This window comes from Sinohyriopsis cumingii, chromosome 3, assembly GCF_028554795.1.
Source record: "Sinohyriopsis cumingii isolate HCF-2022 chromosome 3, ASM2855479v2, whole genome shotgun sequence".
NCBI classification, from domain to species: domain Eukaryota; kingdom Metazoa; phylum Mollusca; class Bivalvia; order Unionida; family Unionidae; genus Sinohyriopsis; species Sinohyriopsis cumingii.
The window spans coordinates 132,693,334-132,707,669 of NC_142963.1; the positions used below are offsets into that span (position 1 = coordinate 132,693,334).

The 14,336-nt window shown below is 33.5% G+C and overlaps 1 protein-coding gene across 4 annotated transcripts in view; it reads left to right on the forward strand.

The window, feature by feature from the left end:
• LOC149803885 (dynein axonemal heavy chain 12-like) overlaps nucleotides 1-14,336 on the forward strand; it is a 147,478-nt gene that overhangs the window by 76,215 nt on the left and 56,927 nt on the right. For all 4 annotated transcript variants that reach the window (XM_089953696.1, XM_089953697.1, XM_089953694.1 and 1 more), the window contains 10 exons: nucleotides 220-358; nucleotides 2,007-2,173; nucleotides 4,782-4,974; nucleotides 5,599-5,804; nucleotides 7,204-7,278; nucleotides 8,390-8,471; nucleotides 9,009-9,187; nucleotides 11,444-11,636; nucleotides 12,223-12,384; nucleotides 13,158-13,358. In XM_089953696.1, coding sequence (XP_089809822.1) covers nucleotides 220-358; nucleotides 2,007-2,173; nucleotides 4,782-4,974; nucleotides 5,599-5,804; nucleotides 7,204-7,278; nucleotides 8,390-8,471; nucleotides 9,009-9,187; nucleotides 11,444-11,636; nucleotides 12,223-12,384; nucleotides 13,158-13,358 — 1,597 coding nt within the window. The remainder of the gene's footprint in view (nucleotides 1-219; nucleotides 359-2,006; nucleotides 2,174-4,781; nucleotides 4,975-5,598; nucleotides 5,805-7,203; nucleotides 7,279-8,389; nucleotides 8,472-9,008; nucleotides 9,188-11,443; nucleotides 11,637-12,222; nucleotides 12,385-13,157; nucleotides 13,359-14,336) is intronic.

Sequence of the window (14,336 nt, forward strand, 5' to 3'; positions counted from 1 at the left end):
ATTAATGAAACTCATCTTTACTGTTAATTATGAATATAATTAAATTAATATGCATGTTTGGTAAATATAGAAAAATCTGATGTAAGTTTCCACTGAAATGAAGTGGAAGAAATTATGTAAATTTTTAGTAATAAAGATTTGATATTGCATGGATCTAAATGATGATGTTGGGAAGCTGTTGCTTTCAGTGCTTAATTGTTAAATTTATTTTAAATCTAGGCCACTGCTGTTTGTGGGTCCCACAGGTACTGGGAAGAGTGTGTACATACAGGACAAGTTGATGAACGGCTTGCCCAAGGAAAAGTTTATCCCAGCTTTTGTCAACTTCTCAGCTCAGACCAGTGCCAACCAGACACAGGTTTGGAAAAATTATACATTGCAGCTATTAAAACACTTGAATTAATAGATCGTGAGGTGTTATTATTTTTTAGCTTGCTTTTATAAACTAGATAAAAGCTATGGTATTATCTCCAGTGATGGCATCCACACATTTAAAAGCATATATATATTGTATAGCCTCACTGCATCTCAACTATTCTTACTTCCTGGGTTCATGCCAACAGTTTGGTGTGGGTTTCATAGCACCTACAAAACTGGGTAAGGGATTAAGGGGTCTAACTTTCTACATGTAAATCATTTGCACATTGTTGTTTAAATTTGGCATTTAATTTAGTAACTGCACATGTTTTTCACACTCTTTAACATATAGTTATGCCTGGAATCATGGAACTCGGTGATAAGATTAATTTTGATGAGTACTATACCATCATCACAAAAATAGGTCATTTTGACTCATATTTCTTGTTTTGCTGTTAACATTTTGTCTTTGAAGTTTATTTCTAAGGCACTGTTCAAGCTGAAATCATCAAATTAGATAATTGTATGCTTCTCTAGTAGTACCACATCCTTGAAACAAAAGGTTACTGTGATTTCCTATTTTACCGTCTTGGATGAAATCTTTGCATTCGGCTCATGACCTCATAGTTTTATATTTACTGTTATATCTAGAATCCTGAAACTTCGTGAATGCATGCATACTAATTAGTACTGCATACTGATCACAAACATAGGTCACAGTGACCAATATTTCATATTTCCACAAACCTTTGTTTATTATTCATGCGTTAAGTTTATTTCCCATCTGACTTTACATGCTGCTCTGTTTGTACCATACTCTTACAACAAAAGAAGATCACTGTTACCTATGTTTCATATTTTACTGACTTATGTCCAACTTTTGTATTTATCTCATGACCACATTTTTTAAATTTGTGTTCTGTATATTTACTGCTATACCTGGAATCATGAAATCTAGTGGGTGGATGCATCTACAGCCTTATCACAAAGTAGATCAATTTAACCCTGTCATCCTTGACTGTGACATTGATTTAATTTTGTGTGTTCATTTTATTTCTCAGTCTGTGTTCAGAGTATAGTTGTTTCTTTTTTGCATGCCAATTATTGTCCATAATTTAAAGATTATTGTTTATTATACCTTTATTGTTTATGATATCTTTATATATATACTAATTAATTCCATCATTATGATCAAAAGCTTTGATATGGTTCTCCTTTTAACACTGTATGTAGAAGAATCTTGGTGGGATCTAGACATTTTTCTGTCAGTACATATTGCTTATGTTTGTGTGATGTTCAGTTTGTAAAATCAGTGTTTTAATTTTCTTTTTTTAAATGAACCTTACTCATTTGTATTGTTATCCAGTTTTTTTTTCATTCAGATAATCAGCCATCTCATTTTCATTGTGCACCTTCGTTTTCATCAGAGTCAAATTATTTGTAAGTAATGTGTCTCTTCAATGGTACTCTGAATAAAATATATACAAAAAAAAACTTTGCAATCCTGGACATATTATATACAAATAAACTGTGCAATCCTGTACAAAATATATACATATAAACTGTGCAATCCTGGACAAAATATATACATATAAACTGTGCAATCCAGGAAATAATATATATAAACTATTGTCATAATTTGCTTGCAGAACATCATTATGTCCAGGTTGGACAAAAGACGTAAGGGTGTGTTTGGACCACAGATGGGAAAGAGAGCTGTGATCTTTGTGGATGACATGAACATGCCAGCCAAGGAAGTGTATGGTGCACAGCCTCCCATTGAGTTGCTGAGGCAGTACTTTGACCATGGAAACTGGTAAGTCTGGAGTACAAGTTTTATATAAAATTGTACATATTCACAGTATCTTTGAATTCACATTCAAGAGAGAGATCAAAAGAGACAATCAAGATTGAGTACCAGTCTCATATAAAATTGTACACATTAACAGTATGTTTGGATTCATATTCAAGAGAGAGATCAAGAGACAATCAAGATTGAGTACCAATCTCATATAAAATTGTACACATTAACAGTATGTTTGAATTCATATTCAAGAGAGAGATCAAGAGACAATCAAGATTGAGTACCAGTCTCATATAAAATTGTACACATTAACAGTATGTTTGGATTCATATTCAAGAGAGATCAAGAGACAATCAAGATTGAGTACCAGTCTCATATAAAATTGTACACATTAACAGTATGTTTGGATTCATATTCAAGAGAGAGATCAAGAGACTATCAAGATTGAGTACCAGTCTCATATAAAATTGTACACATTAACAGTATGTTTGGATTCATATTCAAGAGAGAGAGAGAGAAATAGACGATAGGGAAAGAGAGAGAAGGAGGAGAGAGAGATTTTTTTTACCACAGTTTTGATATAAAAATGCCAGGTCAAACAAAATAGAGACCAATATCACATCCAGTTTTGAAGAAAAATAATTCACTATAAAGCTTAATCAGCTTCACTATTCAAATAAAAAGGAAAGCTTATGTAGTCACACTGTCTTCAGTATTCACTTGGAGGATCTTTTTTTCAAAACCTATGATCATTACACATTATATATGGAAGCATTCAGAATTGTTATAGGCCATCATATAAAATTTAGGTCATATGCCCTTTTTATTTTGAATGATTTTGGTAATTTTGTGTTTTTGATTATTTATCACTTGGCAAGTATCAGCCCTACGAGTTATAAAACTTTGGATATTCAAGAATTTTTGAGCTTTTGCCACTGTCTGTATGTTTGGTCATTACAGTCTGCATTTACACATGACAAATGTTTTTGGAAATGCTGTTTGTTTGAATTTGTTTGCAAATGTAACTTTGCCTGTATGTATGGAAACATTTTAGGTATACTAATGAACCATGCCGTGACCACTATGGTGGCCTAGTGGTTAGAGAGTCCACCTCAAACCCGAGCCGAGTCATACCAAAGACTTATAAAAATGGTCCTAACAGCTGCCTCGCTTGGTGCTCAGCATTAAGAGGTTAGCATTAGGACTGGTCGGCCTAGTGTCAGGATAATGTGACTGGGTGGGACATCATGCTACATGTCTGCAGCATTATGCTCCAGTGCTAGACATAACTTTAATCTGTCACACTGTAAACATCCTAGCAACATGACTGGAAAATTGTTAAAGCTATGTTAAAAATCCAACACACACACTCTCACCATGCTATGAGTAAGTCACCATGGCTTATTTATAGTGTTATTAACATATGTGTGTGTATATATATATATATATATATATATATATATATATATATATATATATATATATATATATATATATATACACATACATACATGTGTTAATATCTGCTCACATCTGCTTATCTGTGTGTATAGCTGTTGACATGTCTAGCTAAATAATAGTTGGAGGAATATGTACTTTACTTTAATTCAAATCTAGAATCATGTCAGGTGTAGATACTTCAAGAATAACTTCTATTCAGCAAACAGTGTTGGCAGTATGTTTTATGCTAATATTATTTATGATGTTGCGAGAATTTGCAGTATTTCATAGTGTCATTTGAAGTCAGAGTCATGCTGCATTTCATATTGTCATTTGAAGTCAAGTCATGCTGCATTTCTTATTGTAGTTTGAATAGTCGGGTCATGCTGTATTTCATATTGTTGTTTAAATAGTCAAGTCATGCTATATTTCACATTGTTATTTAGTCAAGTTATGCTATATTTCATTGTCATTTGAATAGTCAATTCATGCTGTATTTCATATTGTCAGTTGAATAATCAAGTCATGCTATGTTTCATAATGTCATTTGAATAGTTGAGTCATGCTACATTTCATTGTCATTTGAATAGTCAAGTCATGCTGTATTTCATATTGTCATTTGAATAGTCAAGTCATGCTATATTTCATATTGTCCTTTCAGCAGTCCAATCATTTTGTATTTTATATTGTCATTTGAAAAGTCAAGTAGTGCTGTATTTGATATTGTCATTTGAATAGTCAAGTCATGCTGTATTTTATACTGTCATTTGAATAGTCAGGTCATGATGTATTTTATATTGTCTTTTGAATAGTCAGGTCGTGCTTTCCTCTCTTCACTCTTGTTTTCCTATCAGTATGCAACCAGCATAATGAGTTAAATACAGAAAGGCAACAAATAATCAGTATAAAGACAAAGTGAACAAAAGTAAATGTATAATATCAAGATGTTCAATGGACATTATACCCTTAAAAACATTTTCTTCAAAGTTTCTATTTACTGTTAAGATTGTCACACAGTTTGATTCATTCCTTTTAGGACAAAGATTTTGAATGCTGCATTTGTGCTAAGCAAGGGAAGGTCACCAGTTTTGTATAAAGTGCTCATAAAGTATAGTAATGAAAGATAGAAGGCTTCATCTTCTGTTTTCCTAAACAAAATTATTCCTGTAAAATTTTACAGGTATGACCTGAAAGACACTAGTAAGTTAACGCTTCAGGATGTGCAGTTCCTGGCAGCAATGGGGCCACCTGGTGGTGGCAGAAATGATGTCACACCTCGTTTCCTTCGACACTTCAACATTGTGGCAATGAACCCATTTAGTGATGATACCATGATCAAGATATTTTCCACCATGATGACTACATTTCTTAAAGTAAGCGTGGTTTTGTTATGCCTTCATTAACAGAGTCAAGGTTGATAACATATATGACATTTACATTCATAATATTATATGATGTCATTTCATCTTTACTCTTTCTTGCTCAGCTGACCATTTCAAGTTTTGTTGTTGTTGTTTTTGTTGTTGTTGTTGTAGGGCTTAACGCCATTTTTCAGCACAAGATAGGCTATACATGGCGGCTACTGTTAATGGTGGAGGAAGAACCCGGGAAACACCAGAAAGAATCACCAACCCACGAGAAGCTACTGGCAAGCTTTCTCACATACCCACATTAGCTGAATCCAAGACTTGAACCCACGCAGACAGAGGTTAGATGGCAGTGATCTGTAATGGAGAGCGCTTTAGACCACTTGGCCACTCGGGGCCCCTCGAGTTTTGTAATCCTCCGTTTATTTAGAGGGCAACATAAATAAGTTATGAAGAGTAATTGTGTGAGTGTATGTTTATATTTATTTATCTATTTACTTATTTGTTTATTTAACAGGATATCATTAATGTTAATCCTTTATTATTTCAAGTGCTTTTGCTTGGATGATGAGAAAGTGCTCGAAATAAAAAAGGATGAACTTAACATACATATATATATGTTTCTTACAGAGTCAGGAGTTCACCACAGATTTCTTCAGTCTGGGTAATGATATTATCAAGGCTACATCAGAGATGTACAAGGCAGCCATTGCTAATCTGCTGCCAACTCCAGCCAAGTCTCACTACGTCTTCAACTTGAGAGACTTCTCCAGGATCATTCTAGGCATCTGCCTTATCAAGAAAGCCCAAGTAGAAAACAAACGTGTCATGGTGAGGTAAGCAGATCACTAGCTTGGTTTTCTTTGACGTTTTTTAATATGCCTGCCTTAAGGCACAATGTAATGATATCTGCCTGTCCATATGTCTGTTTCCTATTTTTTTCTGCGCAATACATTGAGTTCTCCACCATCTACCATTACTCTGTAAGTAGCTTGCGAAGAAATTTATCGATTTCAGGACTCAAAAAGTCAAAGGTCAGTTCACAAAGTCTAAAAGAAGGAAGCTGTTTCTATGCAATAATTTGACTTTATTACCACATAAATTGAACAAACTTTGTAAATGGCTTGCACTTGAGACACAAAAGACACTTTTTGTTCAAAAGGTAGCAGGCTAAGGTCACAGTGGCTTCAAAAAGATAAATGGTTTCACATGATATTGTAATTGTTTTATTACCTAGTTTGACCTGACATTGTACATGGCTTGTATTTGAAACAAAGAATATACCTATTCATTTTGGGTTCAGTGGTCAAGGTCTCAGACCCTGAAAGAAGTAAAAATGATTTCCACAAAACTACTTAAATTCAATATGTTTTGCCTGACTACACTTTGTAGATGGTTTGCATTTGACACAGGAAAGACACCCATTTATGTTGGGGTTAAAGTTTTAAGGTCAAGGTCAGATACAGCCCAGGAAATACAAACAATGACCAAACTTTCAAACTTTGTTAATAGATTGCAATGGAGACAAATAATGCACCAATACATTTTGGAATGAATAGATTGAACATGTAAAAATGGTTTCTGTAAAATAACTTGAATTCTCGGGGGTTTTTTATACTCTGAAATTTTTTGTAGCTGAAGTGCAGTTGAGAGAGGGAAGTCAAATTTATTCTGGATTCAAAAGGTCCAAGGTCCAGGTCACAAGAACTTAAGGAAAATTCACTTCTATGCCATATACCTACTCCATACCTACTCGAGTGTTCAGTAAGAGCTTGTATTATTGGCAGTCATTGAAGCTAATTGCATATGAGGCATGCAAGAAACCTGTTGATTTACTTCATGTTGTTTTCTTTCAGCTGATATTGTCATACATTTGATAGACCAGTTAATGTACAATGGTTTAATTTTCATCACCATGTCCATAGCAGTACTTAGTTATATCTGGATTTGCATTATAATGAAGGCATTACAATGAGGGAAAACTTCCATTGTTGTTATGAAAATACAATATGATTGAAATAATGCAATAAGTCAAAATTTGATATTAGTTTTGCTTTCTCGGATTTGAAATGTTTCCATAATTATTTTGCATACATCAGTACTAATACATTTTAGTGGTAGTGTTGTGGATTATTCTAATGTGCATGTGAATAAAGATTACTTGGCAAGAAATCTGCTAAAAAATGTTCTTAATATAGCACAAATTTATCATTCAGCTTGTATTGTCTTTTACAGACTATGGGTGCATGAAGTGATGCGGGTGTTTTATGATCGTCTTACTGATGACAATGACAGAAGTTGGCTGTTCAAGTAAGAACCCCACCCCCCACCCCCAGTATCTGGCTCATTTAATATTTATGAAATCTTAGTGCCCCTACATTTAGGAAACTTTTAATGTTTACAAGATGAACATGCACTTGTCCTAAAATATTTGAGCAATTGTGAATATGTTTTGCTATTTTAATGTGATAGACTTCATTTCTTTTGTAATATACCATTATCTTTATTGTTATATAAATTTTCTGAATTTTAGCAGTTTTATCTTTTATGTTTGATATTGTTAAACTTCATGTTTATGTTTATTTGGAGAGGATATCCTATATTGTGTTGATATGCCATTAAAGTCTAATACATTTGTGCATGCATGCATTCATGTATCCATCCATACGTACATACTGATTAAATGATGAAGTCTTTATTGATATTTGATGTTGATATTAGCTGACCATTATTAAATAAAAAATTTGTATACACCTAATATTAAATTGATGTAACTACTTTGTGCAGACATGGATATGTACAAATATACGCTAGTATGTACATACATAGATATTTACAAATATTGATAATTTGACATGTGCATTACAACAGGCTTGATACCCGGTCCCAGTAGGGGGAAAACATTTGGGTTTACTCAGGTCTTATTCTCCATCTTGCATTACAAGTGCCTAATTTCATCATCATAGAGTTTCTCAAAATGAATCTTGGAAAATCTTGGGAAAACATTTTCCTGGCAAGGCACTTTATTTCATTTACTTGGGCATGCTGTACTCATCAACAAATCCAAATCATCAGAACTGTATTAAAAGTATGAAATTTCGACAAATTTTTTTTATGTTGCATCAGTAATTTAGGATACTTCAGAAATTTTTATTCAGAAATATGCTGATTTTTATTTTGAAGCTAGACTTTATAATTTTAAAAAAAGGCAATCACTTGATTAATATAAGTGGCAGTTTACTTTTGAATTTGTAAGGTGTCCTTTGGAGGTAGGTGCAAGGTTCATGCTTGCATATAGATATTTTAGCCTCAGCTAATGATAACTCTTAATTGTAAGTTTGTTGCCCAGAATGGACAATTCATGAAACTGCAATTTTTATATGAATTTTCTCATAATAATGAAATTTATTTTTATACTCAGATCAATCCAAAATTTGGCCAAAGATTTTTTCAAAGAGAATTTCGACAGTTTGTTTGAACATTTGGTGCCAAATGGTGGAAAGGTAAATTAAGGTGTTTTATTTTAAATTGTTTTATTTAACTGTTTCTGCAGCTGCTTCATTGTTTTATAAGAAGCTGTTTGTGAATTAGAATTAAACAATAAGAGATATTAATATTATAATATCACATAAGTAATTTAATTTATTTTGTGTGTTTATCAGCAAGATTATTTTTATTAGCATTCTTTAATCACAGTTGTAAAAACCTACAGAATATTTTGCAGATCTGATGTCCAAAATGGCCACCATTTTATTACTACTCATTCTGAATGGAAAGACATAATGACATGGTGTTTTCACTAAAAGACTTTTGTTTTCATTGTGTAGTTCATCTGAAATAAAATGATGCAACTCGCACAGTTAATGTGGCTCCATCAGCAGCTATCTTGAAAATCCTGAACAGAAAGTGATATTGATGCAAACTTTTTTAAAAAGATGTATGATGTCTACTTGATCTTAAATGAAAATTGTGATGAACTGACATTCATTTTATGGTATGTTTCAAGTAATGAAAACTCTGCTGTCTCCCTTGTACTACAGGTGAAAGAAGAAGATTTGAGAAGCTTGATGTTTGGTGACTACATGCAGCCTGATGCCATGCCAGAAGAGAGGGTGTATGATGAGATTCGCTCCCTAGATGAAATGTACACTGTAGTAGAGACGTGTCTGGAAGAGTACAACAACACACACAAAACAAGGATGAATCTTGTCATCTTCAGGTAATATAGTAGCCTGGATAGCACAACCTGCAACATCAAAGGATTGTTCTTCTTATGCAATTCAGGGGTTGCCTCCAAGTTCACTGGTTTCCTACAAAGGATTTTTGGTTTTCACCAAGTTTTTTGGTTTACTGAAGTTCTCTGGTTTCCACCAACTTGACTAGTTTCCTACTAGCTCTCTGGTTACCCCAAAAGTTCTCATGTTTTAGGGACTCCAAAATTTTCATGTTTTAGAGGCTCAAAAGTTCTCTAGTTTCCTTTGGACTTGCCTTGTTTACTCCAGAGTTTCAGGTTTTGGTTGCAGCTAAGTCCTCTAGCTTTAGAAACTTCAAAAGTTCTCTGGTTTCCTCCAACTTCTCTTGTTTTCTTCAGAGTTCTTTGCTTTCACCCAGCTTCACTGGTTTCCTTCAGGTTCTCAGGTTTCCTTTAGTGTTCTCAGGTTTTGGGGATTCAAAATTCTCCAGTTTCAGAGGTTCAAATATTCTCTGCATTTTTACAAAGTTCTCTTGTTTTGTCCAAAGTTCTCTGACTTATTCAGACTCCTTCGGTTTCCTCCAGGTTCTCTAGTTTATTTCCAAGTTTTCAGGTTTTAAAGCATTCAAGTTCTCTAGTTTCAGAAGCATGAAAGTTCTCTTGTTTTCAACAATGATCTCTGGTTTTTGGAGGCTTCTGAGTACCCTGGCTTCTGTCAGAGTTCTCTGATTCTCTCAAAGTTCTGTTTTACTCCAAAACCTTTTGTTTTTTACCAAAGGTCTCTTATTTCCTCCACTTTTAAGATCACCTCCAGTTACCATCATAGGTTGCAATAATATGTTAAATAAATCAATAGATACTTTTTGTACAACCAGCAGACCCCACCCCCAAAGTTCCTGTCTTTTCTGAATGACCTCATCATCTCAGAGAAACTATGTTTCCGTCTGAAGTTAAAATGAAAAATGCTTATAACTATGCGGTCACCAGATTCATAATTTAAGAAAAATTTAATCTTTTAGCAAATTTTATATGAATTTAGCAAACCTTTCAAGCAAACATATATTTTAAGGAAAATGAATTCAATCTACCTGGTCACATATAGTTCCCATATTTAGTAATTTTTCTGACCACTCCAATGGCCTAAGTGGTTAGAGCAGCCGCCTAGGATGCTGGAGGTTGCAGGTTCAAACCACAGCCATGTCAGCCAAAAGATTTATGAAAATGGTAGAAGCAGATGCTTGGCTTGGCAGTCAGTATTAAGGGGTTAGTGTTAGGACTGGTTGGCCTGGTGTCAGGATAATGTGACTGGGTGGGACATGATAAATGTGCCTGCAGCATGATGCCTCTGTGCTTGGCATCACCATAAACTGCCACACTGCAGACATCATAGCGATATGACTCAAATTGTTAAAGCTATGTTAAAAATCCAAAACACAGAATAATTTTTCCACTTACCCTCTCATGAATGATTACAATAACATTAACACTGGTTTTGTCATACTGGTTGCCTATTATATAGTACACATAGAAAGGTAGTTAATTGACATACAAAGATAGTTCACTGACATAAGAAAGGTTGTTCACTGACAAGATAGTTCACTGACATACAAAGGTACTTGTCTAATAGACCAAGATAGTTCACTGACATAATAAAGGTTGTTCACTGACAAAGTAGTTCACTGACATATAAAGGTATTTGTCTAATAGACCAACATAGTTCACTGACATACAATGGTACTTGTCTAATAGACCAAGATAGTTCACTGACATACAGTGGTTGTCCATTGATGGTTACAGTGGTTCATTCAAACAATTAACATTCACTTGATAGCTACAGGTATTTTATATTTACATCTTACAGTGCTACATTATCAAAGTTCTTTGCAGTCTTTACTCTACTCACCTCTCCCAATTTATTTCATGATGCTTAATTCAAAACATGACGGATTGTCATTTTTCATATATTGGAATTCATTTTATATATTTAAACATTACAAATTTGGATAAACTTTGTTAGTAACCCCTGTAGTTCTTTATTTCTATAAATAGTATCAATACCGTCCTATTTTGATTATATTTATTGATCTAGTTCAGTTGTATGATATGCATGTTGTTAATATTTCTCTGCTGTTTAAGACTTCATATTTTTAAAAGACATAATTTAATAAACATCATGAAATCAAGACAAGGAGTTTGTTAAATACTTCAATTAAACTTTTACAAATCAATAAAAGTTTTTTTTCTAGGATTTTATAAATCTGAATCATTTTTATCTGTATTTAGATATGTGCTGGAGCATTTGTCCAGAATTTGCCGAGTCCTACGTGTGCCAGGAGGTAATGCCCTGCTTGTTGGTGTGGGTGGCAGTGGTCGACAGTCCTTGACAAAACTTGCCACAGCTATGGCAGGTTATGATCTCTTCCAGCCGGAAATCTCAAAAAACTATGGCATGAATGAGTGGAGGGAAGACATAAAGGTCATTGTTGTATAATAAATAGAGATTCCAACATTGTTGATTATTTCATTTTAAAGAATAAATCTAATAAGTTGCATTTTAATAATATTCACACCCATATAATATTTTAATAATTTTAAGTTAGTGATACTTGCAGAGCAGAAAAGTGGAGAAAATTGGACAAGTTTAATTAATTTCCTTTGAAACAAGCACAAGTAAAAGATTTTATTTTTTATTGATGAGAAATAGATCCACTATGCCAACCCACAAAATTGTGATTTGTACAAATCTTTTTACATACAGTATACAGTACATGGTGAGAACATTTCAAACAATTTCCCTCTTGAATTGTTACACTTCTGGGTAAAATTGAGTTTAAACCAACCAGTTTTCACCTTAATTTTTTGTTTTGCACGTCAGGTGAAATTGCTAAAAGAAATTCAAAGAAATTAAATTTAATAGGGCTATCAAAAGCAGCATACAGAATTAACAGCCAAGAAATGGTCTTCAATCATGATATGCTGAAATAAGTAAAGCATGATTATTTGTTGTTATAATGTATTAACACTTATTAGTAAAAAGTAAAGATTTTTGTTTATCATTCCAGAATGTGCTGAAGACTGCTGGTATGTCTGGAAAGAACATTGTGTTCCTTATCACCGACACACAGATAAAGCAAGAATCTTTCCTGGAGGACATTGACTCCCTGCTCAACACAGGAGAGGTGCCCAACCTGTTCCCTCCAGATGAGAAACAGGAAATTATGGAGGTATGAAGACTTCATGTATTATAAATCTTCATGTATTATGAATAATTTTGTTCACTCACATTTATCAGTATTCTCAGTACTTTGATTATGGGTAATAAATGGGTAATAACTCTGTGACTTCTCATTTCTTAGTTTGTCATTAGTTTTCCAAATATATAAAACACACTCCAGTTGACAATTTTAGTATATTAAATCTGTATCAAGGTGTTGGGTGAGTTTATGGAAAGATGGGATGATATTTGTTTTTATGCTTCAGGAAATCAGGAGAATAAAAATCACTTGGTATTAGTGCAGAGATTCTTTGTTGATATAAATAACTATTTACTGTTCGAAAAGTTATCGATGATAATTGATTCACATTCATTGTTATCCACTAAACACTCAAATGAAAATTAGGGATGGTAGACCAGCCACTTATCATTTTGTGTCTATACAGGTAATAAAGATTTCATTAAGAGAAAGAAAAAGAAAAAAGATTCATATGTGTTTAAATTACCATGAAGAACTGAAAGTTAGCAAATCACATATATATATATATACATATGTATGATGAAGAAAGGTTACTCTGAGTCAGATAAATTAACTAAAGAGGAAATTGTATGCCACCTTGACATTTTAACAGTTTTATGACTGTCTTGTAGTGGGGAGTGTTCTATTTCAAGTTACCGAGTATGGACATAAAATGTGATTAATAAATTACTGTATTTACAACACTTGTTTTTAAATTGAATAATTTCTTCAGTTCATTATGTGATAATTTTCTTTTTGTTCAGGGTATTAGACCAGCAATGCAGGCCCAGACAGATGATAAGAATGCTGATTTCAGTCCCTTGGCCATGTTTGCCTTCTTTCTCAACCAGGTGAAGGAACATCTTCACATAATTATTGCATTCAGCCCCATTGGAGATGCTTTCCGTAACAGACTGCGACAGTTTCCATCGCTCATCAACTGCTGCACTATTGATTGGTTCCAGGTATTGGAAAATTCTTAGTGAAATTTTGGTTTCAATAACAGTACAAGATTTGATAGTTCTGTATTTTCATTAAAGATATCTTTGAAATTGTACTGCCTTTGTGTTACAACACTTTTCCAGTCTGAACAGGTCCTGTATTTATGAAACTCCTAAGCATTAATGCACAGCAAACTCAGATTTGGATAAATTAATTGAAATTAAGAGACTTTATTGTATCAGTATATTTAGATACAGGTGGGTTTTTTATGTGCATAGTTGCATAGTTTATTTTGTTACAATTTAACAAATACAAGATCTATGACAAAGATATTTCATAGTTTGAATCGGCATTTTAGTTGCAGAGTTTTATGAATATGGGTCCAGATAATCTAAGATAATAATAATAATAATAATAATAATGAGGACTTTGTATAGCGCCTAATCTTTAGAAGCTCTAAGCGCTTTACAACATTAGACAACACCTATAACATAAAAAACATATATAATGATATGATTACAAAAACAAGCACCATGAAATTAGAAAACATAAAAAACATGCTCGGAGAATATTTAAGGTGGGAAACATTATTAGGTCTTTAAGTTTGTTCTTGCAGTCGAAATTAGTGAGTTTTGAGAGCACTCTTGAATGGGATCACTGTGTCTTTGTGTCTAAGTTAGTGGGCAATTCATTCCACATTGCTGGGCCCTGGTATGCAAAAGAATGCTGTCCATATGACTTTGTTTTCATAGTGGGAATAATGAGTATGCGATTTTCAGAAGAGGAGCGTAAGTATCTTGCTGGTATGTACACGTGGGTAAGGTCGGATAAGTATTTGGACTAGAGTCTGTCAGTGAAACATAGCACAGAGAACAAATTTTGTGTTTGATTCTGGATCAAATGGATAGCCAGTGTAGGGTACAGAGCAGCAGGGAGGTGAGCTCTGATTGTGGTACTCAAAGTATGATCCAAGCAGCTGTGTTTTGAACTTTTTGAAGTTT